General features: G+C 36.6%; 2 protein-coding genes across 2 annotated transcripts; both read left to right on the plus strand.

Annotated features, from left to right (window-relative positions):
- Positions 1-10,005: 10,005 nt before the first annotated feature.
- Positions 10,006-13,181, plus strand: LOC107917321 (probable potassium transporter 13). The gene is made up of 3 exons (XM_041111866.1): positions 10,006-10,745; positions 10,850-12,567; positions 12,648-13,181. The coding sequence occupies exons 2-3, from the start codon at positions 12,410-12,412 to the stop codon at positions 13,081-13,083; spliced, it is 594 nt and encodes a 197-aa protein (XP_040967800.1). The 5' UTR covers positions 10,006-10,745; positions 10,850-12,409; the 3' UTR covers positions 13,084-13,181.
- On the plus strand, positions 11,426-12,300 carry LOC121203282 (probable potassium transporter 13). The gene is made up of 3 exons (XM_041082072.1): positions 11,426-11,495; positions 11,686-11,940; positions 12,044-12,300. Exons 1-3 carry the CDS (start codon positions 11,426-11,428, stop codon positions 12,298-12,300), a joined length of 582 nt encoding a protein of 193 aa, XP_040938006.1.
- Positions 13,182-27,515: the final 14,334 nt, after the last annotated feature.

The following is a 27,515-nucleotide window of genomic DNA, read 5'->3' on the forward strand; positions in this document are numbered from 1 at the left end:
CAAACCCTGGGTGTAGTAGGTAGGCCTTAAGAATATTGTTGGAGAAATTGTGACACAAAAAGCCTTGTGGCTTAGTGGCAAGTAGCGTGTGGAGCATTTAAGGGAAGGCATGGGTTTGAATCCCATGGCAAGCAAAGAGCATTTATTTTGCTAACAGGGGGCAGCAAGAGTTAGTGTTGAATTTAAACTCTGATGATGGAGGGATCCTACATCGGAAAGCTAACATAAGAGTGGATGCGAAGTTGGCTTTAAATAGAAAGAACCATGAGGAGAGTAAAGGTACCCTTCTTAGCTGATCCCTTTCGCTTTGTGGCGTGCTCGGTTGGGTTGGGCGCCGGCTAAGAGTGCTCGGAGCGTGGATTAACTCCAGTCTCTAATCAGGTGTGTATTTCTCACTACTCTAGCTGTAGGATGGCTATTTCGGGCCGCGATGGGCCGAAAGGGGCCATGTGGGCCCAACGGGCCTACGGGCCCAATTGGATAAGTTGTTTGATTGTGTAGTAAGTATTGGACTAGGCTAGGTGAATCTCATATCTGTGGTTAGATTTGGGCTAAAAGGGCCACACGAGCGTGTGGGCCTATTTGGGTTGAGAAAAGGCTTTAGGCCCATTCGTATTGTTATCCCTGTTTAGAATACTTTAGTTTACCAAATTACTAAAATACCCTTGGTTTATAAAATTACCAAAATACCCCTAATTTGTAAAATTACCAAAATACCCCTGTTTGTAAAATTATCAAAATACCCCTAGTTTGTAAAATTACCAAAATACCCCTGATTTTTGAAATTACTAAAATACCCTTGACCTGTAAAATTATTAAAATACCCTCAACTTGTAAAATTACCAAAGTACCCTTGATTTACAGAATTATCATTTTACCCTTGATTTATAAAATTACCGAAATACCCTTGTAGGGTAGAAATACCGAAATACCCCTGTAGGGTAGAAATATCGAAATACCCCTGTAAGGTAGAAATACCGAAATACCCCTGTAAGATAGAATTACTGAGATACCCTTGTGGGGTAAAATTATCATTTTACCCTTAGGGTGTTAAATAACTGTTTTGCCCTTGTGGGCAAGTGACTGACTTGGACTGTGTGGTTGACGGATTTGATTGTGAATATATGTTGGTGATATGAATGACTTGATTGTGATTGTTTGATTCAAATATGGACATGATATTCTGATTCTGTATATGTTGTATGCCATGACATGTATATCTGTTGCATGGGATATGGGTTATATTGATGGAGGAAGCATTCTGGCAGCCTCGCTGCAATCTGGTGGCTTCGCCACATATACATATATATATATCTATTCTGGTGGCCTAGCCACAATATCTGTATCTGGTGACTTCGTCACAATATCTGGCAGTCTTGCTACAAATTCTGTGGTGTGTAGCGGATGGGTGGGTCGAGTTGTCTCCCCACATGGTGTAAGGTTGGTACGGGGGTGTATACGGCTGGATTGGGTTGGGATTGCATTCACATTCTAATTTTGATTCTGTTACCTGATACTAATTCTGATTCTGATTCTGTCACCTGATCCTGATTCTGATTCTGATTCTAGTTCTGATAATGTTTCTTATTCTGTAATAGGTTAAAGCCCATCTGATACTGTCTGTTATAGTGGGCTAAGGCCCAATTGATACTGAAATTGTAAGTAAGGCTGGGGCTAGACTTTTAATTCTTTTATATAACTGACTGTTCCTTTTTATAGTAGGGGATTTCACACTGAGTTTTCGTAAACTCACCCCGTTTATTAACCTTTCAGGTAATTTCTAGCCTTAGACGGATCGGAGCTGCGAGGGGCTCGGAGGAAGCCACACACACTGTTTATTTTATAGTTTTAATTATTACTTTTAAATGTTTTATGTGGGTTGTAGTAAAGCCATTGTAATTTTCTGGATTTCAAATTTGAAAATTTACTTATTGTTCTTATAATTGCTAGTATTAGAACACAATTTTCCAAAGCAACTACTGTTGTTCAAAACAACACGTGTCCGTAATTGTTTTTAAATCAAGCTTCCGCAACTGCCAAGATTTTTACAAAGTTGTTAAGAATGTTATTCAGCTGAGGTTTCTAACAAGGTTTAAAAAGGGTATAAGTTTTTAATTATTAAGAAGGGTTTTTAATGGAAACATGGTTTTCGAAAAACACTTCAATGTGACATGCTAGATTCGAGCCAAACTTCCAGGCCGGGTTTGGGGTGTTACAGTATCCCAAAGGATGCTGAAAATTCTTTAAAGGGTTACTGGAACCCAAATTGGATCTGGGAATAGTGGATTTGTTACTGAGAGGCTTCGATCTAATGGGGCTGATGTAACACCCAAAATTGGCCTAGGAGTTTTAGGGTATTTTAGGGATTTTAGCTCCAGTGAACTTGGGAATTTCGTTAGCATGGTGTTCGAAAATGTTTTTGTCTATGGCATTTTGATAATTAAACCATTTTTTGAAAATAATACTAAAAATGCTTTTAACTTTGAAATAAAGGTTGATTTGTAAAAGGGTCAAAATTATGTATGTTTATGAAGTAGTTTTACCAAAATTTGAAAATCAACCTAATATCTTCCCCCATCTACAGCAAGTCACGATAGTTTTTCCCCAAAACATTGCTTTGTTGTCCCTTGCTCTCCTAAGCCTCTTCCAATCAAATTTTGATTTTCAAACTCTAATATTTTGGTTTATATCAACATCCAGGCATTAAACCTCTATAAAATATCAAGAAAAACACCCAAAACACTATAATTTTCTCCATTTTCAAATTTGTGGTTTTTTTTTAAATTTTTGATAAAAGCTTCATTTTTCCTCCATTAAAGGTAATTTTTTCTATTAGTTTTAATTTTATTTGATTCTTTAAATTGATTTTTTAGCCATTGAATCATATGTTTAAAATAAAAGCCAAATTTTGGGTCATTAATGGTAGATTTTTGGATTTTGAGTAAAATGTGGGTTTAAAGTGTTTTTCAATTAGACTTGATTAAATTATAATGTTTCTAAACTTACTTTAAAGATTCGTTAAGTATTTCTTGGGTTTTAAATAAATTTCGTGAAAATTTCCATAAACATGTCAAAAATTTTGATACCATGAATTGAGTAGTTTTGCATAGTTTAAAGGTTGAGAATCAATCATAGGTGAATAAAAAGATGAATGGAAGTAGTTTTGGGCAAAACGATTGAGTATAGACTAAGATATTTAAATATCAAGTTTGTTATGTCGAAGGTTTCGATAACATAAGAATTTAGCTTAAGCTTGTATTTTGATTGCTTGAGTTGAGTCCTTAGCTAATTTTTGAATGTGTTGTTGTGTAATTTGTTGTGTTGAATATTCAGATTCATTAGGACTTTCTACGAGCTAAGGAAAGGCTAGTTTGAGCTTTCGGCATTTGACGAATGTGTATTTGGTGAATGTTTAGAATAGCTACTCGTGGATATGATTCGTTACGTTAATTGGGAATTTAGAAGTAGCCTAAACTCCTAATCTAAATTCCAAGTGTAAACTTTCTTGTAATCTTGATTTAATTTGTGAAATATGTGCTTGTGTGATTATGAAAATGTGAACTGAGACGAGATGCTAAAGCATGTGTTATATGTTCATAATTACTGTTGTTAAAGTGAAAATGTAGACATGTTATACATGCTAAATGACAGAGATAACTTTGTGTTTATAATATGATATTTGCAGTGAACGATAAGTGAATATATGTATTAATAACGAATATTTTGGCCTTGTGATATTTGAGACTGTTAGATATAGTTGGCATGCTATAGGATTGTGAGTACTCACTTATATGTGTTATGTGATTTAGGCGTTGAGACCTTGGGACATGTTGGAAAGATAAGGGAATGTGAGTTAAGATCCATTCAACGAGACATGTTTGGTGTGATGGAGAGTGTTAGCTATATACTTCATTTTTTGGGATATATCCGACTCTATGAGTCATTTGGTGTGTTGGAGATCCGTGTATCCGATGAATGGTGATAGAGCTCACTTTTAAGTTTTATAGCTCAAGTGCCAAACTATATTTAAATATGATCGTATGAAATGTGTTATATGTTGAAAAGTAAATGTGATTACTATGTAGATGAATTAATGAATAATGCATGAATAACTATAATATGATATTAAAGGCTAGACATTGTAATTATGCTAAATGGATATTTCGATAATACATGATGACTTGTTTGCATGGTAGTTGTTCTGGGCATTCACTGAGCTTGCAAAGCTCACCCACTCCTTTTAATTCATTACAAAATAGTAATGTTCTAGTGTAAGCGGTGTGGTTCCGAGGGGTGATCTAAGCTAGTCTTTTACATTAATTCATAGGTGTTTATTATCCATTTATATTTTGGGAAAATAAAGGCAATGTGGTAGAACTATTGCATAAATATTGCCATGACATTTTGGTTATTTGCATAACTTATTAATTCTTAGGATTTATGGATATTGTTCTTGTTATATCGCTTGGTTACTCATACATGTTTTCGATGATTCAATTGTTATTGTGGTCATTTCGATGTTTATTTGACGAGGTATTAGTTACATGTTGAACGATTTATGATTGGGATGGATTATTTTTTTTATTATATTGTATTTTTGGTGTCTGGAGTAGAGGTATCGATATTCGTATTTTAAAAACTATACCTCTGTGATATTTCATTATACAGGAAGTCAATATTGTAATTTGGTATCTATACCTTATCATGAGTACCGATACTCAGGGTAACATAATCGATACTTTAATAAATGTATCAGTATTTTCTGGGATTTGATTATTAGACGAGAAACATAATGTTGTTTTGGAACCGATTTTCCAATCGGTATCGATACCATTTAAAGGAAATATCAATACTTTTGTTTCAGTATCGATACCTACGTAGTCAGGTTTGAAATTTTGCGAAATGAACCCTATGCATATTTAACTATATTAATGTGGTCAATTAAAGTGTGCGTAGTAAGTCATAATGATAATTAGGAGTATGTTTGACTTAAAACTCATGTAAATATTAAAATAGAAAACGTTTCTTTAAGAATGAGCTCGTTTGTACTGTGTATGTTGTGAGATAGTGTGTAGTATCCTAATATTTCGGCTCGATGTCAGGCCGGGTATGGGGTGTTACATTTGGTGGTATTAAAGCTTAGGTTTATTAACACTCGGACCTAGGTGATTGTTATTAATGTATTGTTTGGGGTAACCCATGAATCTAGAAACCCAACTGTTTAAGTTACTTTGATTACCTTAATTGTTTGACATATTTCTAATTTGATTGCAAGTGGGGTAGGAACGGAAACATAGTACCTTTAATTCCAAAGTTTGTTTGCAGGAATGCAGCTTGGATCATTTTCCCACCACTCACACATTTATTTGTTTGTTTGTATGTTTTACATTAGATTTGATATACCTTCTAGACGTGTTAACGTAAATGTGAATGTATTTGTATATTTTGAGTGAATTGGCTTGTAAGTTAGGGATTCTGGTAGAGACTATTGTTTTAGGTATGACTGTTATTAGTTCTCTTGGCGATACTGTGGTAGTGAATAAAGTTTATCGTAGATGTCCCCTTATGATACAATGGCACATTTTCTCTATCATTTTATGGAATTTCCATTTTATGGTTTTGATGTTATTCTTGGTATAGATTGATTGACTAAACATAAGGATAAGCTAGAATTTGGGACAAAGAGAATTACTTTGAGGAATGGTGATGGGTTGGAAATTGTTGTTGTTGGTGAAATATCGAGATTAATGAAGGATATGAAGGGTACGAAGTTGATGGGAAAAGGTTGTGAAGCTTACCTAGCTTATGTGATGAATTTGGTTTGTAAAGAGTTGAGAGTTTAGGATATTCGCACTATTAAGGATTTTTCAGACGTGTTTCTTGAAGAGTTGTCTGGTTTACCATTGGAACTTAAAGTTGAGTTTGGTATTGACCTCTATCTTGGGACTGTACCGGTGTCTATTGATTCTATCGCATGACACCAAAAGAGCTATTTTGAGGGGTACACAGGTTGAACGATTGACCCGAGAATACTTTCGAGAGGCCATCCAGAAAAAGTATGTAGGCACAAGGTATGAGGAGGCCTACATATTCGAGTTAATCGAGTTAAAATAGGAGGATATGATTGTAGCCGAATATGAGACCAAATTTTTGAGTCTCGGCCGGTATGCTTAAGGTATAGTTGCTACTGAGCAGGATAAATATGTGAGGTTTGAGGATGGACTGCGTTATGACCTCATGATTCAAGTTGCTCCACATCAGGAAAGGGTATTTGAGACTCTAGTAAAGAAAACTAAGATTGTGGAGGAAATTAAGCGTTTGGAACACAAAAAGGGAGGAAAATAAGGTCTTGATTAATAGAGATTCTGGTCCTCCTGGTTGGAACTTGTCTAATGTGATCTCCACAATAGTAATAAAGAAATTGGTTCAAAAAGGGTGTAAGACTTATCTAGCTTATGTGTTGGATATGAGTGCAAGTAATTCAACTATGGATAGTATCCAAAAAGTTAAGGAGTTTCTAGATGTTTTTCCCGAGTAACTACTAAGGTTACCTCCAAATAGTGAGGTTGAATTCAGAATTAAGTTGTTTCCTGGAGTTGCTCTATTGTCCATTACTCCTTACACAATGGAACCTAATGAGCTTAAATAATTGAAAGTCTAACTTTAGGAGTTTTTGGATCGTGGTTTTATAAGACCAAGTGTTTCGCCTTGAGGAGCTCTAGTTTTGTTTGTCAAAAAGAAGGATGGTTCTTTAAGGTTGTGTATTGATTATCGGTAGTTGTATAAGTTAACTGTTAAGAATAAGTATTCTCTTCCCAGGATCGACGATTTGTTCGACCAATTTAGATGTGCAACTATGTTCTCAAAAATTGATTTGAGATCTTTGTGATGCCTTTCGGATTAACCAATACATCTATCGTATTCATAGATTTGGTGAATATGATCTTCTAGCTATTCTTGGATCAGTTTGTTGTTGTGTTTATCAATGACATCCTTGTTTACTCCAAAACTGAAACTGAAAATGATGAACATCTTAGAGTGATTTTGTAGATTCTCTAAGAAAAAAAGTTCTATGCTAAACTGAGTAAGAATGAGTTTTGGCTTAAAAAAGTAATGTTTCTGGGTCATATGGTATTCGCTGAAGGTATCCAAGTGCATCCAAAAAATATAGAGACAATTATGGAATGAAAACAACCTAAAAATGTTTTTGAAATCCAAAGTTTCCTTAGTTTAGTCAGGTATTATTGGAGATTTGTTGAAGAGTTTTCTTTGATTGTTGCTTCTTTAACCAAGTTGTTAAGGAAGAATGGCCCTTTTAAATAGACAATTGACCAGCAAGCTATCTTTAAGAAGCTAAAGTCTATGTTAACTCAAGCTCCGATGCTGATTTAGCTTGAATAGAGAAAGGAGTATGTTGTGTATAGTGATGCATCTTACACTGAACTTGGATGTATGCTGATGCAAAATGAAAAATTAGTTGCCTATGTATCGAGGGGGTTGAAATTGCATAAGTGCAATTATCAGACTCATGATTTGGAGTTGACAGCCATTGTGTTTGCATTGAAAATCTGGAGGCACTATCTGTATGGTGAGAAATGTTACATCTACACGGATCGCAAGAGTCTCAAGTTTATTCTTACCCAAAAATAATTGAACTTGATGCAATGGAGATGGATTTAATTATTGAAGGACTATGGTTGTGTGATCGAGTAACACTCTGGAAAAGCTAATGTAGTGGTAGATGCTCTAAGTAGGATGTAGATGACTGACCTAAGAGCGATGATTGCTAGGTTGAGACTGATGGACGATGAAGGCTTATTGGTAGAGATGCAAGTAAAGCCCACCTTTTGTCAATGAGATTAAAGATAAACATTTGTTAGATGTGTCCTTATTGCCATGGATTAAACAGATTGAGGATGGTAAGACTAAGGATTTTAGGTTCAATGTCGATGGTATTCTGTGTTTTCGAGGGACGTATTATGTGCTGAATGATAAGGGTCTAAGACAACCTATTCTTTAGGAATCGCATAGTAGCCCTTAACTTATACATCCTAGAGGGAATAAGATGTATTGGGATTTAAAAGAGCTATACTGGTTTTACTTCGAAAAATTGTATCTTTTAGTCAAAAAGAGATAACACGCTATTTTTTTTCTTCTAAGGTTAGCAAATGTTTTAAAAATATTGTTGTAAAAACTTCAATAATTTTATTAAGCCATTTCAATGACTAATATAACCTTCAGAATCCAGCTATAACGTTTAGCCCGACTTAAAGAGTCTTTGATGCTCCGTCAAGGTTTTTGCCGTTGTTCAAGCCATCATGATGGCTTGGGATTTGAATTCCGCTATATCATTGTTGAGTTGGACTGTTAGCTCTTATTAATAAATTCAATAGGGATAGCATGAACTTGTTTGTTTATAGTCGAATTATTGAGGAGGCCCGCATTTGTTTGCGTGGTTTACGCTTCTTTTTTTTCACTATGCTAATTAATTGGCCAATGGTGTTGCGCATTACATGGCATATTAGTCTGTAAATTAGAACATTATATCTTGTTTGCTTTGGATTATCTGAATATTATCCACCTATTAGTATTGTATGTTTCTATTAGTTGATATATAATTATTTTCCAGAAAAAACCTTATACTATGTGTACAAAAAACTCTAAGACAACGTACAAGCAATTTTAAGTCACATAGATATAGCATCTTTTTTCTTTGATAAAACATGAAAAATTTGAGCATAAATCTTTTATCACTTCACGTGTAAATTAAATAACTTCAAATATAATTATATATGTTAATATCAAAAAATAATTATAAAATTTATTAATAGTATTCAATTTAGAAATATATAAACAATTTTATAATTACATGTTTTTATTTAATAATTGGGTTTTATCTAATTTTTAAATATTCTTTAAAAATTTACAACAAAAAAAACTATTTTCGTATTAAAAAACTACTTACAAAACTAAATTTAAGATCTGCCCTATAATTAATTTATATATAAAAGGACTAAACATTAAAAATAGAACAGAATAGTTTATATGACAAGTAGCTTATGCTTACAAAAATTAGAACTTTTAGCAAAAGTTGAAAATTAATGAGGATTAAAGGATAAAGAGCTTAAACTCCAAGACTGGCTTGTAAGAAAAGGTGTGAAGAGAGATCAAATACAAGTTTTAACATTAAATAGTCATTAATATTAATTATATAGGGACAAACTTGATAATCCATATATTTATGTCTTGATTTGTTTGGCCTGGATCATGTTTTATTTTTTTTTATTTTCTTTGATTAAACTTAATGAAATTGGAAAATCTTAAACGTCATTGGGATGGTGAATAAAATATTAGTCCTTGAAATTTGGCATACTATTTTTGTTTCAGTCTTTTAGTAACCACCGTATCATGGTTGAATCCAAAGGCGATGGTACGGACCCCTTCTTTGGGTACCTTTCAATTCATTCTATTTTTAAACTTGTCTTTCTCTCTCATCAGATTCCATTACTGGCTGTATTCAGAACATGTTATCATCCAAAAGGAATCAAATTTTAAGATAACCTTTCAAATTAGGACTTGAAGTTGTAGTTGAAATTCTCACAAAATTCCATATCCAAGTTATTTCAACTTTTCTAATGATTATGGAATCTAAAACTTGTTCTACAACCCAGGTTTCTCACCTGGTAAGTTTTTTTTGCTTCACATCATCTACCACTGTTTCTTCATTAGAGAACCTTTATACAAACTCTATTCTCTCTTTGTTTCCCAGGAAAGTGAAGAAAGAATTAAGTTTGATGGCTTGTTTAATTTCCTTCTCTGCCTACCACAAACTCTATTCTCTGTTTGTTTAATTGATTTTGCCAGTTTGCCTTGTATTACAAGTTATGTTGCTGGTTCAAGATCCTAAATCTTCATTAATCCATTAAACTGACTAATGATGCTACCATATCTAAATTTATAAAGTGATCATATATAGAGATGAAATATTATTCGGATTCATAATGTCCTAACAATTACTTTCTTAATCCATTTTGCCAGAAATCATGCAGGACTACTCTCTGTCTTGCATACCAGAGTTTTGGGGTTGTCTATGGAGATCCATGCACATCCCCCATATATGTCTGCAAAAGCATATTCTCTGGGAGTTTGTTCCCTTATAGAGAAGACCATGAGATTCTTGGGGTACTTTCTTTGATTTTCTGGACTTTGACAATCATCCCTCTTCTAAAGTATGCAGTTTTTGTTTTAGGTGCTGATGACAATGGTGAAGGTGCCACACTAGCCAATCCCCTAACCTACGCTTTAAGCTTCTCATGGCTTCTATTTAATGAACATATCGAGTTGATTTTTTGCAGGTGGGGCCTTTGCCTTGTATTCATTGCTTTGTCGACACTCCAGGATGGGCATATTGAATGCTACCAATGAAGCAGACAAGCACGAATCGACTGAAAAGGCTGAAGAACCTGTTGAGGACACAGGAACCAGTTTACTCATAAAGCAGTTCTTTGAAAAACATCATAGCTCTAAGGTTGTTCTACTCCTTGTTGTTCTCCTTGGAACAAGCATGGTTATTGGTGATGGAATCTTGAGTCCGACCATGTCCGGTATGAGCTTTATTTCAATCAATCTGGCTCTTTCAACTCATCCTTTTGTACTTGCTGTTTTGGTCAGTTTCCTTGATTTTGTTTTTACAGTCCTCTCCGCAGTCTCTGGTTTACAGGTTAAGGTTGCAGACTTACATGACAGTAAGTTAAATCCGAGTTTTTTTTCGTGTTTTTGTCATTTAGATTCCTGAGTTTTGTGTTATTTATGAAAAGCTTCAATCTCTGATACGTTACATACTTTCCAGATTGTATTCTGTTCTTTGCCTGCATTATCTTGGTTGGACTTTTTGCTCTTCAGCACTATGGAACACACAATGTTGGGTTTCTCTTTGCTCCATTATTGATATGTTGGCTTATATGCATTACCGGAGTCGGCATTTACAACATATACCATTGGAATCCTTGTGTTTTACATTCTGTATCACCATACTATATTTATAACTTCTTCAAGAAAGCTGGAAAAGATGGATGGAGTTCCCTTGGAGGCATCGTCCTTTGCATTACAGGTCGGTTTCAGGGAAAGATCCAAAAATTTTTATTGTTTCCCAAAGGAACGTTCTCTTTTTGGTAAGACTGATCATGTACTATGCTTGGTCTTTCAGGTGCAGAAGCTATGTATGCTGATCTTGGTGCTTCTTGATTCTTCCTTCTATATATGATGTTTTTATGAAACTCGAAAGTTAGACAATGGGATTTCGCATCAAACTGCTTTACTTTACCTGTTCTTTTTCGGAAACAGATTTCCTTTTTGCTAATTTGTACGGATTGAATGGCAGATAGGCTTTACAGCAGTTGTTTATCCTTGCTTAGTTCTAGCATACATGGGTGAAGTTGCTTATCTCTCCAAGCACAGGATGAATCTTCAAAGCAGTTTCTACAGGGCCATTCCTGGTAAGCTTGAAACTTGTAGTTATCTTAGTTTTCGACATAATCCCGGATCTTCATCAGAGGAATGATTCATCTTGCAAGGACATAAATCACTTGCTTCATTCCAAAACTGAGTTACAACAAGAGAAGGCACATGTTTGTGCATAATCTGATGTTTTCTCTTTTCTACTGTATATCTTTCTTTTCTTTTTAGACGCTGTATTTTGGCCAGTGTTTATCATTGCCACTCTTGCAACGGTAGTCGGAAGTCAAGCAATAATCTCAGCTACATTCTCCATCTTCAGTCAATGCAGGGCCCTAAGTTGCTTCCCACGTGTGAAGATAATACACACATCGAAGCAAATACATGGACAAATATACATACCAGAAATAAACTGGATCCTGATGCTGCTATGTCTTCTTGTTCTTATCGGCTTCAGAGATACCAACACGATTGGCAATGCATATGGTTTGTGCCTTCACTTGCCTTGGCTTCCTCAGCATCCCCCCTTTGCTTGCGCTCTAAGCCAACAATATGCTTCTTTTTTCTTTTTTTTTTTGGGGGTGTGCAGGCCTTGCTGTGATCACAGTCATGTTTGTTACAAACTGCTTGATGTTTTTGATCATCATTACGGTTTGGAATCGAAGTTTTTTCCTTGCATTATTGTTTGTACTAACCTTTGGATCTGTGGAACTGCTTTATTTTTCGGCATGCCTTGCTAAAGTACGCAAAGGGGGATGGCTTCCCCTTCTTGTCGGCTGCAGTAATTTTGTCTCTGATGTCAATCTGGCACTACGGGACTTGGAAAAAGCAATCATTCGAGTTTGAGAATAAGGTGTCATTGGATAGTTTCATAGCTCTTGGTCCAGGCCTCGGAATAACCAGGGTTCCATGAATTGGCCTAATTTACTCCAATGTCGCCTCAAGTATCCCACCAATGTTTGCACATCTTGTGGCAAGCTTTCCAGCATTCCATCAGATCCTCATCTTTGTCACCCTGAATCATGTTATGATTCCCAAAGTTCCAGGTGACAAGCGCTATCATGTTTCGCGGATCGGTCCTCCTGAATTCTGTTTCTACCGATGCATATTAAGGTAACTAACAATCAAATCCACAACTAACATATTACTAATTGTCATAGCTAATGTTATCTTGAATACAACACAATGTATAGGTTCAGATACAAGGATGTTGGTGACAAAAACGACTTGGAAACTCAACTGATTGAAAAGGTCTCGGAGTTTCTGAAACACCAGTCCATTAGTGAAACCTATTTAGCCGCAGGGCAAGCACCTATTCCCGTCAAAGATGTTAGTAAAATGGGGTATGAGATTAATGCTGGAGAAGGCAATCGAAGAAGAAAAGCAGCCGGATCGAAAATGACTCCAACAAGCAACGAAGTGCAGGAACTAATGGAAGCAAAGGAATCAGGGGTGGCATACATAATTGCAAGCACTCGTATCAAAGCCAAGGATGCATCTTATTTGGTGAAGAAATTTGCAATTAACATAATCTACGGGTTTCTTAGACGAAATAGCAGGCGTTCTCCAGTTGCACTCGGTATACCTCACGCCTCACTTATCGAAATCGGAATGCTTTACCTAGTTTAAGTAATTTGTCCATCGGAATGCCTATTTTTACCGCTTAAAGTATATGGTATTTTACATCAATTTTAATTACTTAATTTTTCATAAATTTTAATATAACATTAAAATGTTCATGTATTTATATGTAGGGTTGGTATGAATTTTCATATTTTATTTTTTATATCGTGTTCATCCTCTCTAATTGTATTCCTGGATTTAGCTATGATACAAGGCCAAAAAATCTTTGCCTTTTGCAGTTTTTATTTTTCTTAGTATTTATTTTACTATTTATTGGATAATTTTATAAGTACTTAATATATCATTTATAGAATTATTATTTTAAATAAAAGATGTCGAAATCTTTTTTTTTTTGAAAAAAGCAGGGATCGACCTTAAAACGAAGTATGGAGTCGCCACCAATCTTTTTTTGCTTAGGTATGATTGAATCACCTAATAAAATATTTTATTTTATTTAAATTAATTTTGGCCTACGAAAATTTGAGAAAACGGGTTCGGGAGCTGGTTACGTACAAGGAAGGATTAGCACCCTCACTACGCCTAAAATTGGTACCAAATTGATTAAGTACTGTCTTTATGTCTAAGATTTAAAAAATATTTTGAAATATGGTTCCTTTTAAAACATTTGAATGACTCAAATTGGACATTAAAATTCTCTTGTTTCGAAGAAATACAGTATCATATCCAGCATGTTAGGACACGACCCTTTAAACCCTCGAAACCGCAATCAATTCTCGATCTCCAAAAGCTCATATATTTGAAAATTACGAAGGGATATTCGACAAAAAATCGAAACCCAGCATGTTAGGGAACGATTTCTCGAATTTCCAAATATAGAACATTACGTTGTTTTAAAAATTAGAAAGCACGGACGAAATTTTAAAGGAATATTTTATTATTTTGGACTAATGGAGAATTGAAACCCAGCACGTTAGGGCACGATTTCCCGAATTTCTAAACATCAAACATTGCCTTTGTTTTAGGAAATTTTCAAATAAACAATTGTAAAGCCAGCTCAAAACACATTAGTTTGACTTGAAATAAAATGGAATAATTAATCTTAGAACAATAAGTTGAAAATTACAATGCTACACTTGTGAATAGGAAGCGAAATTATAAACATGGAACAACATACACGAATAATGGATCCTACTAATGAGTGAAAATTGTATAAATGTAAAAATAAAAAGAACAAATTTGCAAACATACAATAATAATGAGCTCGCATCCAAACATTAATAATCTAAATAATGAAAAATAGAAATATTGCTAATTAAAGAAACAGATCCAAATAAAACTGTTGACACCATTTTTTTTGGATGAAAACGGGGTCGACTTAGATTTTGAAAATAAAACGAAAAATGGGAGTCGCCACCAATCTTTTTTGATGAGGTGTGATCGGGTCACCTCGTAAAACGGTTGTTTTTAATAAACGATTTAGATTTTATTAAAACAACGATTTTTGTCTACGAAATTCAGAAAAATGGGTTCGGGAGTCGGTTACGCACGAGGAAGGATTAGCACCCTCGATGCGCCCAAAATTGGTACCTAGTTGATTAATTAGTGTCTTAGTGTCGAAAATTGAAAATTTGAAGAGTTTTAAAAAAAATACGATCCTTAAAAGAAACTCTGATAACGTGAATTGAAATATAAGATTCTCTTGTTCCGAAGGAATATCACATCCAGCACGTTAGGACACGATACTCTAAACCATCGAAACCAAGATCATCTTATAGTTTAATGAAACCATACTTTGAAGATTTAAGGGGATATTTGGCTATTTAGTCGAACGAGAAATCGAAACCCAGCACGTTAGGGCACGTTTTCTCGATTTTCCAAACGCGAAATATTGCATTATTTAGAAAGATTTTCCTTTTGATGCTTGGTATTAATGCTTGACAAAAACAATAACGAATACGACGAGGTGAGCAAGGCAAAGTGAGTAACAATAATACAATAGGCAAAATGAAATGACGAGGCGATTACATAAACAAAGCATACAAATAAATAAATAGAACTAACATTTTAGAAAAAGCACAAGTGTACATGGATGAATAAACAAACACCAAATAACAATGATGACAATAAATACAAATATGTAAAAAAATATATATGCATGTATAATTTAAAGCCATAAAATAAGAAATATATATAAATTACAGAATATGAAAACATAGATAAGTATGTACATATATATAAAATCGGTAAGTATTATAAAAAAATGTAAATGTGTATTTATATATTTACAAATCGTGATAATATAAAATATATGTATGTGAATTATAAAATATGTGAAATATACAAAAAGCATTTTTAAGAGTATAAAGAATATATAAGTATGTATATGATGTAAAATATGCATAAATATATGTAAGTATATAAGAATTATGAAATGTGAAAAATATATTTAAGTATGTATAAGTACGTATATATACATATTATAAATATATAAATATATAACAAAGCATAAACTAATAATAATAATAATAATAATAACATTGGAATATAAAAGAAACGAACATAAAATTAATAAAATATTAAAATAAAGTGAAATGAAAAATATTAAATACGAAAAAAAATATATGTGTATACACGTACGTAATAAAAATATACACTAGTACATAATTATAATAATAGTAATACTAATAATACTAATAATATAAAAATAATAAGGATATTTAATAAAGATACAAAAATAAACGAAAAAAAGGATTAAAATTGAATTAAAAACAAAGTTGTAGGGCCAATTTAAAATGAAAACAAAGAAAAGGGACTTAATTGTAACACGCGTGCAACTTGGAGGGTCAAAAGCGCAATAAACCCAAGTATTAAAACGCTGCGCAGCATGGGGGACCAGAATGAATTCGGGGCGAAACCATGGAGCCAAATTAAAAATAAAAAAAAAACCTTGATTGTAAACTCCCGAAAAAGCGGAAGGGCTAAAAGTGCAATTAGCCCTTCCAAAGAAAAACACGCGGATCCTCCCTGGTGCGGGTCGGGTCGACCCGACCTGTGTTCAAAACGACATCGTTTTATTTGTTTAAACTGGGGGTCCAAAACGGTGCGTTTTGACCCCCTATAAAAGTAAAAAAAATTTCAAAAAAAATCATTTGTAAAGCTGAAAGGGAAAAAAAAGAAAAGGGAGAGAGGAGAGGGGAGCTCGGAGCGATTTCCAGCCAAGGGGGGGTCACCGGACGGCCACCGGAGGCTCGCCGGCCACCGCGGAAAGGTAAAATTTTTTATTTTTTATTATATATTTTTTGTTATTTAATCTTGGTCTTAGAATGTATAGATTTTAGGTTTATATTAATAAAAAGAGGTATAGATATGTATATAGAAATCGAAAGAAAATGTATGAAAAAAAAGGTAACCTTTTCCATTTGCCTTTCCTTTTTCCCGAATGCTTGCTATCTCAGTACTGAGATCTATGTATTTTTTTTAAAATTCTAGCTTCTGTTTTCTAAAATGCCAGAAAACAAACAAAAAAAGAAAAAAAAAACCCCCCTGATACAATTTTTGATTCGGGTTTTTATAACCCCTTTTCATCCTATTTCCTATTGTTTATGTTCTGTCTCTTTGCATGGGATGGGCACAATGGAGGTGACAGAGGCATGGTGGTACAGAGGAGCAGGTGGCCGACATGGTGGCATGGAGAGCTGGGCGTGGCAGACGAGGAGGCCACGCGAGGCATGCGGCGCTAGGGTTTGGGGGCATCTTTCTGCCGAAGATGTTAATGTTGTCTGGGCTGGGTTTTTAATTTTTGTTTCGGGCCATGGGCTACATTGGGCTTGTTATTTTCCTTTGTAATTGGATTGTTGTTTATCTTGTTTTAATATTCGGGCCTGGGCATAAAATTGGGCCTTACAGCTGCCCCTCTTTGCTTGTTATCGTGTAACGAGAACAGAGCAAAGACTAAGAAAGGCCAATTTTACCCGGGCTTGCCGAGTTTTGACTTCTTTTGGTGCTTCCTTTCTTCAAGTAACCTCATTCTAGTCCACTGCGTCTTATGATTCTTCGATCTGCTCTACTGCAACTTCAGATACGCCTTGTAGCTTCAATCTACTCTGCTACGACTCCATGGGGATGAGATTTGTGTTTTTAGTCTGCTCCACTACTATTTAGGGAGATAAGACTGTGGTTTCGTCTGCTCCGCTACTGCTTAGGGAGATAAGACTGTAATCTCCGATCTATTCCACTGTCAAATGCAGGGAGATAGAGTTATTGGCTTCAATGTACTCCACTGTAGTCAGGGAGGTAAAATCCGCCATTATCGATCTGCTTTCTTCGATCTACTTCACCACCAGTATGGGAAGACAAGATCTGTATCTTGGATCCACTTCCTATCAATATAGGAAGATAGGATCTGCTACCTTCGATCTACTTCACGCCAATACATGAAGACAAGATCTGCTTTCTGCTATCTAATTCGCCACCAATATGGGAAGATAAGATCTGCATCTTCGATCCACTTCCTACCAATATAGGAAGGTAGGATCTGCTACCTTCGATCTACTTCACGCCAATACATGAAGACAAGATCTGCTTTCTGCGATCTACTTCACCACCAATATGGAAAGACAAGATCTGCATCTTCGATCCACTTCCTACCAATATAGGAAGATAGGATCTGCTACCTTCGATCTACTTCACGCCAATACATGAAGACAAGATCTGCTTTCTGCGATCTACTTCGCCACCAATATGGGAAGACAAGATCTGCAATCTTCAATCTATTCCACTGCCAAATACTGGGAGATAGAGTTATCGGCTTCAATGTACTCCACTGTAGTCACATGGAGGTAAAATCTGCCATCTTTGATCTTCAATCTATTCCACTGCCAAATACAGGGAGATAGAGTTATCGGCTTCAATGTACTCCACTGTAGTCAGGGAGGTAAAATCTGCCATATTTGATCTTCAATCTATTCCACTGCCAGATGCAGGGAGATAGAGTTATCGGCTTCAATGTACTCCACTGTAGTCAGGGAGGTAAAATCTGCCATCTTTGATCTTCAATCTATTCCACTGCCAGATGCAGGGAGGTAGAGTTATCGGCTTCAATGTACTCCACTGTAGTCAGGGAGGTAAAATCTGCCATCTTTTGATCTGCTTCGCTGCCAAATACAGGAAGGCAAGATCTGCAATCTTCAATCTGTGACAGCCCAAAATTGACCCTAGTCGGGAAGTGGTTTTGGGACCGTTAAACCGAGTCACCAAAATGTTTGAATGTGATATTTATTGTCTAGAATATGTAATTATGAATGTGTGAAAATTTCAAGCTTCGATTTAGTCGATTGCATGTGAATTAAGTCAATAGGACTTATGTGAGAAAATTTTAAAATGTGATAGGTCAATGCGTAAGGACCTATTAGTGCATGTGGAAAAAAGGGGGGACTTGCATGTCGAATTCCCCCTAATAAGTAGTGGCCGACCATGCTATGGGTGGAAACATGTTGGGAACATGTTGGCCTAGTGAGGTATGTAGGATAAAATATAATAAGAAGTATGGGGAATAAAGAAATGGAAGAAGGAAAGGATGTGTGTAATTGTTTCTTCCCCTCCCCATTGCCGTGAAAGTAAGAAAGAAAACAAAGAAAAAAAGGTGTCCATCTTTCTTCATTTCCCCTTGGCCGAATGTTCTAAGGAAGAAAGAAAAACAAGTTGTGTTCCTTGGTTTTTCTTGGCCGATTGTAAAGAGGAAGTTGGGAGGGAGGCATTCGGTCATCCTAGGCTAATAGCAAGGTAAGCAATTTATAATAGTTCATGAAATTTTGGGTAATCTTGAGTAAGACATCAAGCTACTTTGGTAACCCATGTAGAAACTTTGATTTGTGTTATGGACTAGGGCTCTCGGCTATGGTATTTGACAATAGTGAATTTTGTTGTTCCATGTTAAATTTAGATGAGCAAAGATAGATGAGTGTTTGAACTATACAAATAATCATATGTGAGCAATGGGTGCTAAAGGGAAAGGAATCGACTACCTTATTAGGTACCAAGGCCGAATGTGTACTTGATAAAGGAGGGGTTGTTATTGAACATTAGGTTATGTCCCTAGTGAATGGATGAATTGATAACCATTGTGTATGAAGATTTGCTTTACTATGTTTTTGTTAGCAAGATGAGAAACGAGTTAAGATGGTCATGGTGTAGTTGCCGAATTTGAATTAGGAAGTTATTGAGTAATGTTTGTACCTTAAGTGATAGAATAGAGTGAATGCTTGGAATGTGATATGTGTGAATTATATGTTTAATTAAGGTTTGCTAAGCTAGCTACTAAGTTGAAATGCAAATGTTAGCATTTGATGTGGTAATAATCTGCTTGGGGACAGCAGCAATAAGGTAATTTTGGAAAATCGCCATAATTTGTAGGAGTTGAATTAGAAGCTGAGTAAATTATGTCATTAAAGCTTGAAGAGTCTAGTTTCTTACAAAAGAAACTATAAAAACAAAAGAGTTACCGATCTTGAGATATTTGAAGTATTGTGGGGCTGAGTCAAAATGACTACTAGATTCCCTGTCCTGTTTTTATAAAATCAGTGTAAATTGTACAAAAATGGCCCTAAGATAAAATTTATGTGCTTAGACTCCTTAATGAGTCTAGTTTCAAATGAAATAAACAAGAACATATTTTGAATTCTGTACAATGAGAAATTTGATTCGTAGTGAAGGATAGTCAGTTTAGTCAAACAGTGAAACAAGGTGAAATTTAAGAAAAATCTGGTATTGATTGGCCAAGCCTAAAATTCTGAAAATTTTATGGATGGAAGATATACGAGTCTATATTCAGGGAAAATTAACGGAAAGTGATTTGGAGTTTATTAGCTCCAGTTATAAATAATTTAGTAACTGCTGCTCAGGAAAACAGCTCGTAGTGAATATGTGATTTTGTTGTAAACATTAATGAAAATTTGCCAATGAATTATTTATTGATTATTATAAAGCTTACTATAATCTATGTGTGTGAAAGTCGGATCAATATATATATTATTCTGAAAGTAATACTTGAATAGTCGATTAATGACTATTTTAAATTTTGTTGAACTTAAGCTCAAGAGCAAAGGGGAACTAGATCCGATAAAGGGAAGGAAAAAGTAATTGAATAGCCATTGAAGTCGTTCGACAACATCTGAGGTAAGTCATTAAGCATGTAGTTGGTATTGTTTCAAATGGTCATAATGTTTATGTATTGATGCTGAATGGAATGAATAAATATACATATATATATGCATGTACGTATGTGAAGATGAAATTGTTGAATGAAAAGAAAAGAGGTAAGATGTACTGTTGTTGATCTCGGCACTAAACTTGCGGGTATAACCATTTTTGACCATGAGATTGGCGCTAAGTGCGCGGGATTAAATTGTACAGCACTAAGTGTGCGATTTGACTATGTTGCACTAAGTGTGCGAAATGAATATGATGCACTAAGTGTGCGAATTGACCATGCGGCACTAAGTGTGCGAGTTTGACTACGTTGCACTAAGTGTGCGAAATGAATATGATGCACTAAGTGTGCGAGTTGATTATATAGCACTGAGTGTGCGGACTCAATATACATTCGTGAATCATTATGGACACTATGTGTGCGACACTATTGAGTCGATCGCGGACAGCGGATCGGGTAAGTGTTTTGAGTACATGGCTAATAGGTACTATGCTTATACTTGGTGTTGAGCTCGGTAAGTTTGAACCTATGTGACAAATATACTTGAAGTCACGTACATAAAATTTATCGTAGGATGGGTGAAAGGCCGTTTAGTCGTTTGATTGTAACGAACATAAATTGATTTATGAAAATGCCTCAATGTCCTATTGATGAGTATATGGAATGTGAATGCATGAATTGATATGAAACTGAATCGATAGGTTGGAGGAACTATGGTATGGTTCGGTATGGATGGAGTAAATTGTCTCGTTCCATTTTGTTTCCTCTTGTGATAATGCTATTGATGGATGGTAGTGCATTGCTTATGACTTACTGAGTTATAAACTCACTCGGTGTTTCCTTGTCACCCATTATAGGTTGCTTGGACTCATCTATTTTTGCGGGGTCAGGCCGTTATCGAAGTCATCACACCGGATAGCAAGTTTTGGTACTTTCTTCTTAGTTGGCTTAGAAGAACATTTTGGCATGTATAAGCTATTACGTTGTGTTTGAACTTTGGCATGTAAACTTTAAGCCATGCGAAAATGGCACGAATGTTCGATTGAGTTGGATCAAGGGTAGGCATGAAATGGACCTAGTTACTTTCGTAACAGATGCTGGCAGCAGCAGTGTCATGAGATTGAAAAATCACTAAAAATAGTAGGAGTGGAATTAATTGATGAATAAATTATGTAATCGAAGCTCGATGAGTCTGTTTTCATGAGGAAGTAACGAAAAGATCATATGGGCAGTATATTAAGAGATAATCAGATTTTTGTGGGACAGGGCCAGAACGGTTTCTGGATTCCCTGCTCCGACTTTGGAAATTCATTATAAATTAACCAGAGATAATTAGGGGTCGTACCATATATGTACAGATTCCTCTCTGAGTCTAGTTTTCATAGAAACAAACGGCATCAGTATTGAAGCCCCGTGGAGGGAGATATCCAAGTCGTAATGGGAAAAGGTCAGTGTAGTCGACGCCTGCAACATGGGAGACTTTGACTAATAAACTGTACTAATTGGCCCAACCAAAAATTATAGAAAAAATACATAGATGGGCACATGAGTCTAGTTTCTGGGAAAAATCACGAAACTGATTTTTGAGTTACGAAACTCAAGATATGATTTTTTAAAACGACTAGTACACAGATTGGGCAGTGTCTGGAAAATAAATTTTATAAGGGGTTAAAGTCAATTAACACCTCGTGTTCGACTCCGGTGTCAGTTTCGGGTTCGGGGTGTTACATTTGATTGGTATCAGAGCTATGGTTTAGTCGGTTCTAGGACTACCATAGCGCGTTTGGGTCTAGCTATACATGCCGAATGTTAATGTTCAAATGTGTAATGACTTCTGACGGTTGAAATGTTTTTGTTTTGATTAGTAAATGGACCCCGGTGAAGAGAGAACCCTAGCGGATGACGTTGAGAGCGTAGGGCTGCTCCTGCACAAGGGACGCCGCCTGTTGAACCTCAGTCATCTGCGAATAATCAAGGTGAGGGGGCTAAACAAGCCTTCTTTACCATGATGAATGAGTGGGTCGCGCAATATGCCCGAACCAACCCGGCTGTCCAACAATTCCCAAATTTGAATAATCCACCCCAAGAGCCTGTAATGCCATCAGTCGCTGATCCTGTGAGGCTGAGTAAGCCACCTGTAGACTTGATTAGGAAGCGTGGGGCCGAGGAGTTCAAGGCCATAGTAACTGATGATGCCGAAAGGGCCGAGTTCTGGCTTGATAACACCATTCGGGTGTTCGATGAATTGTCATGCACACCCGACGAATGTCTAAAATGTGCTGTATCTTTGTTGCGAGACTCAGCCTACTATTGGTGGAGGACCCTGATTTCCATAGTCCCAAATGAACGAGTAACTTGGGACTTCTTTCAAACGGAATTCCGAAAGAAATTTATTAGCCAACGGTTCATTGATCAGAAGCGTAAGGAGTTCCTGGAACTCAAGCAAGGCCGTATGACTGTATCTGAATACGAACATGAATTCGTAAGACTCAGTAGGTATGCCCGGGAGTGTGTAGCTAATGAGGTTGCTATGTGCAAAAGATTCGAGGAAGGATTGAATGAAGATTTAAAGCTACTAATGGGTATTTTGGAAATAAAAGAATTCGTAACACTAGTCGAACGAGCCTGCAAGGCGGAAGAACTTGGAAAGGAGAAGAGGAAGGCTGAATTTGAAGCTAGAGATTATCGTAAAAGATCGACGGGTAAAGCTCCGTTCTCAGCTGTAAAGAAGTTCAGGGAGGACATTAATAAGTTGAGGGCGACTGCGGGAATTTCCATCAGGGCAAGACCATCGATGGGCTCCCGAGCTACTTTGGTAGCTAGTGTGGGCAATAATCGTCACGAGAAACCTGAATGTCCCCAATGTGGAAGACGACACCTAGGTGAATGTTGGGGCAAGTCTACTAGCAGGGCCTGTTACGGATGCGGTTCGAAGGACCACTTCATTAGAGATTGCACGGAGCTGGATGAGAAGAATAAGATTCAAGGTGCAAGACCTAGTGGAGTGACATCTAGAGGTAGACCACCGAGAATTTTAGGAGGCAGGGGTGGTAGTCAGAGGGGGGCCTCTGATACGGCCGATCGAGCCGAGAACCGTACTCCTGCTAGAGCATATGCCATTCGCGCACGAGAGGAGGCATCCTCCCCCGACGTCATCACTGGTACCTTCACTCTCTTTGATACTAATGTGATTGCATTGATTGACCCTGGTTCTACTCATTCATATGTATGCGAAACCTTAGCAACCAGTAAAACTCTACCTGTTGAGTCTACTGAGCTCGTAATTCGAGTATCAAACCCGTTGGGTCAATGCGTACTTGTTGATAAAGTGTGTAAGAGATGCCCTCTAATAATCCGAGAATCCTGTTTTCTGGCCGATTTGATGCTTTTGCCGTTCGACGAGTTTGATGTTATTCTTGGTTTGGATTGGTTAACCGCGCATGATGCGGTTGTGAATTGCAAAAGCAAGACTATCGATTTGAGGTGCGCAAATAACGAGATAATCCGAGTTGAGTCTACGGACTTAAGGGGGTTGCCAGCTATAATATCAGCAATGTTGGCCCAGAAATATGTAAGAAAAGGGTGCGAAGCATACCTTGCGTATGTACTTGATGACAAAGAGTTAAAAAGGAAACCCGAATCTGTGCCGGTGGTTTGTGAATACCCGGATGTGTTTCCTGAAGAGTTACCGGGTTTGCCACTTGTTCGGGAGATAGAGTTTGGTATTGAGCTTGTACCTGGAACTACGCCAATTTCGATAGCTCCGTATCGTATGGCACTAACCGAGTTAAAAGAATTGAAAGCTCAATTGCAAGAGTTGACGGATAGAGGTTTCGCTCGACCGAGTTTCTCACCTTGGGGTGCACCAGTATTGTTCGTGAAAAAGAAGGACGGAACCATGAGGTTGTGCATTGACTATCGTCAACTGAATAAAGTGACGATAAAGAATAAGTATCCGTTACCGCGTATTGATGATCTGTTCGATCAATTAAAGGGAGCATCGGTGTTTTCAAAGATAGATTTGAGATCGGGTTATTATCAGTTGCGGATTCGAGATTCGGACGTACCCAAAACTGCTTTCAGAACGAGGTACGGTCACTACGAGTTCTTAGTGATGCCGTTTGGGCTCACTAATGCCCCTGCGGTGTTTATGGATTTGAAGAATCGGATCTTCAGGCCGTATTTGGATCGGTTCGTAGTTGTGTTTATTGATGACATCTTGGTCTATTCAAGAGATGAGACCGAACATGCTGAGCATCTGAGGCTAGTGTTGCAAATTTTGCGGGATAAGCAGTTATATGCTAAGTTCAGTAAGTGTGAGTTCTGGTTAAGAGAGGTTAGCTTCTTGGGTCATGTGGTATCCGCATCGGGTATTCGAGTTGACCCGAGCAAAATTTCAGCCATACTTAACTGGAAGCCTCCGAGAAATGTTACCGAAGTCCGGAGCTTTCTAGGGCTCGCCGGTTATTACCGACGATTTGTCAAAGGTTTCTCGATGATAGCTACTTCAAAAGGATGTTAAGTTCGAATGGACGGAGAAATGTCAGAAAAGCTTCGATCAACTGAAAACTCATTTGACTGAAGCTCTAATTTTGGTGCAACCCGAATCGGGTAAAGAGTTTGTCATTTATAGTGACGCATCCCTACTTGGGTTGGGTTGCGTATTAATGCAAGAAGGTCGAGTTGTGACCTATGCGTCGAGACAATTGAAGCCACACGAGAGAAATTATCCGACCCATGATCTCGAACTAGCCGCCATTGTGTTTGCATTGAAAATATGGCGACATTATTTGTTTGGTGAGAAGTGCCATGTGTTTTCGGATCACAAAAGTCTCAAATATTTGATGACTCAACGAGACTTGAATCTGCGACAAAGACGTTGGCTTGAGTTGTTGAAAGATTACGAGCTTGTCATTGATTACCACCCAGGAAAGGCTAATGTGGTTGCGGACGCCTTAAGCCGGAAATCACTGTTTGCTTTGCGAGCGATGAATGTACACTTGTCTGTTCTACCTGACAATGTGTTAGTAGCTGAATTAAAAGCCAAACCATTATTGACTCATCAAATTCGTGAAGCTCAGAAAGTCGATGATGAATTGGTTGCAAAACGAGCTGAGTGTGTTCCGAACAAGGAATCGGAGTTTCAGATTGATGATGATGGTTGTTTGAGGTTTAGAAGTCGTTTGTGTGTTCCAAGGAATTCGGAACTCATTCCGATAATTCTGAACGAAGCCCATTGTAGCCGAATGTCAATTCACCCGGGGAGCACGAAAATGTACAACGACTTGAAACGTCGGTTTTGGTGGCATGGTATGAAACGAGACATCTCCGACTTTGTTTCGAGATGTTTAATATGTCAACAAGTGAAAGCGGAACATCAAGTGCCTTCAGGGTTACTTCAGCCGATCATGATACCCGAGTGGAAATGGGACCGAGTCACAATGGACTTTGTGTCCGGACTGCCATTGTCAACAAGTAAGAACGATACCCAAACCTATTTACCGGTAAGATTTTCGGGGACGAAAATTTCTTAAGTGGGGGAGAGTTGTGACAGCCCAAAATTGACCCTAGTCGGGAAGTGGTTTCGGGACCGTTAAACCGAGTCACCGAAATGTTTGAATGTGATATTTATTGTCTAGAATATGTAATTATGAATGTGTGAAAATTTCAAGCTTCGATTTAGTCGATTGCATGTGAATTAAGTCAATAGGACTTATGTGAGAAAATTTTAAAATGTGATAGGTCAATGCGTAAGGACCTATTAGTGCATGTGGAAAAAAGGGGGACTTGCATGTCAAATTCCCCCTAATAAGTAGTGGCCGGCCATGCTATGGGTGGAAACATGTTGGGAACATGTTGGCCTAGTGAGGTATGTAGGATAAAATATAATAAGAAGTATGGGGAATAAAGAAATGGAAGAAGGAAAGGATGTGTGTAATTGTTTCTTCCCCTCCCCATTGCCGTGAAAGTAAGAAAGAAAACAAAGAAAAAAAAGGTGTCCATCTTTCTTCATTTCCCCTTGGCCGAATGTTCTAAGGAAGAAAGAAAAACAAGTTGTGTTCCTTGGTTTTTCTTGGCCGATTGTAAAGAGGAAGTTGGGAGGGAGGCATTCGGTCATCCTAGGCTAATAGCAAGGTAAGAAATTTATAATAGTTCATGAAATTTTGGGTAATCTTGAGTAAGATATCAAGCTACTTTGGTAACCCATGTAGAAACTTTGATTTGTGTTATGGACTAGGGCTTTCGGCTATGGTATTTGACAATAGTGAATTTTGTTGTTCCATGTTAAATTTAGATGAGCAAAGATAGATGAGTGTTTGAACTATACAAATAATCATATGTGAGCAATGGGTGCTAAAGGGAAAGGAATCGACTACCTTATTAGGTACCAAGGCCGAATGTGTACTTGATAAAGGAGGGGTTGTTATTGAACATTAGGTTATGTCCCTAGTGAATGGATGAATTGATAACCATTGTGTATGAAGATTTGCTTTACTATGTTTTTGTTAGCAAGATGAGAAACGAGTTAAGATGGTCATGGTGTAGTTGCCGAATTTGAATTAGGAAGTTATTGAGTAATGTTTGTACCTTAAGTGATAGAATAGAGTGAATGCTTGGAATGTGATATGTGTGAATTATATGTTTAATTAAGGTTTGCTAAGCTAGCTACTAAGTTGAAATGCAAATGTTAGCATTTGATGTGGTAATAATCTGCTTGGGGACAGCAGCAGAAAGGTAATTTTGGAAAATCGCCATAATTTGTAGGAGTTGAATTAGAAGCTGAGTAAATTATGTCATTAAAGCTTGAAGAGTCTAGTTTCTTACAAAAGAAACTATAAAAACAAAAGAGTTACCGATCTTGAGATATTTGAAGTATTGTGGGGCTGAGTCAAAATGACTACTAGATTCCCTGTCCTGTTTTTATAAAATCAGTGTAAATTGTACAAAAATGGCCCTAAGATAAAATTTATGTGCTTAGACTCCTTAATGAGTCTAGTTTCAAATGAAATAAACAAGAACATATTTTGAATTCTGTACAATGAGAAATTTGATTCGTAGTGAAGGATAGTCAGTTTAGTCAAACAGTGAAACAAGGTGAACTTTAAGAAAAATCTGGTATTGATTGGCCAAGCCTAAAATTCTGAAAATTTTATGGATGGAAGATATACGAGTCTATATTCAGGGAAAATTAACGGAAAGTGATTTGGAGTTTATTAGCTCCAGTTATAAATAATTTAGTAACTGCTGCTCAGGAAAACAGCTCGTAGTG

The sequence above is a fragment of the Gossypium hirsutum genome, chromosome A01 (genome assembly GCF_007990345.1).
Source record: "Gossypium hirsutum isolate 1008001.06 chromosome A01, Gossypium_hirsutum_v2.1, whole genome shotgun sequence".
NCBI classification, from domain to species: domain Eukaryota; kingdom Viridiplantae; phylum Streptophyta; class Magnoliopsida; order Malvales; family Malvaceae; genus Gossypium; species Gossypium hirsutum.

Coding starts and splice junctions, on each gene's coding strand:
- LOC121203282 (XM_041082072.1), top strand. CDS start 11,426: ATGGGTGAAGTTGCTTATCTCTCCAAGCACAGGATGAATCTTCAAAGC. Junction 11,496..11,685: donor TTTCTACAGGGCCATTCCTG/GTAAGCTTGAAA, acceptor TTTTCTTTTTAG/ACGCTGTATTTTGGCCAGTG. Junction 11,941..12,043: donor CACGATTGGCAATGCATATG/GTTTGTGCCTTC, acceptor GGGGGTGTGCAG/GCCTTGCTGTGATCACAGTC.
- LOC107917321 (XM_041111866.1), top strand. CDS start 12,410: ATGTTTGCACATCTTGTGGCAAGCTTTCCAGCATTCCATCAGATCCTC. Junction 12,568..12,647: donor TTCTACCGATGCATATTAAG/GTAACTAACAAT, acceptor CACAATGTATAG/GTTCAGATACAAGGATGTTG.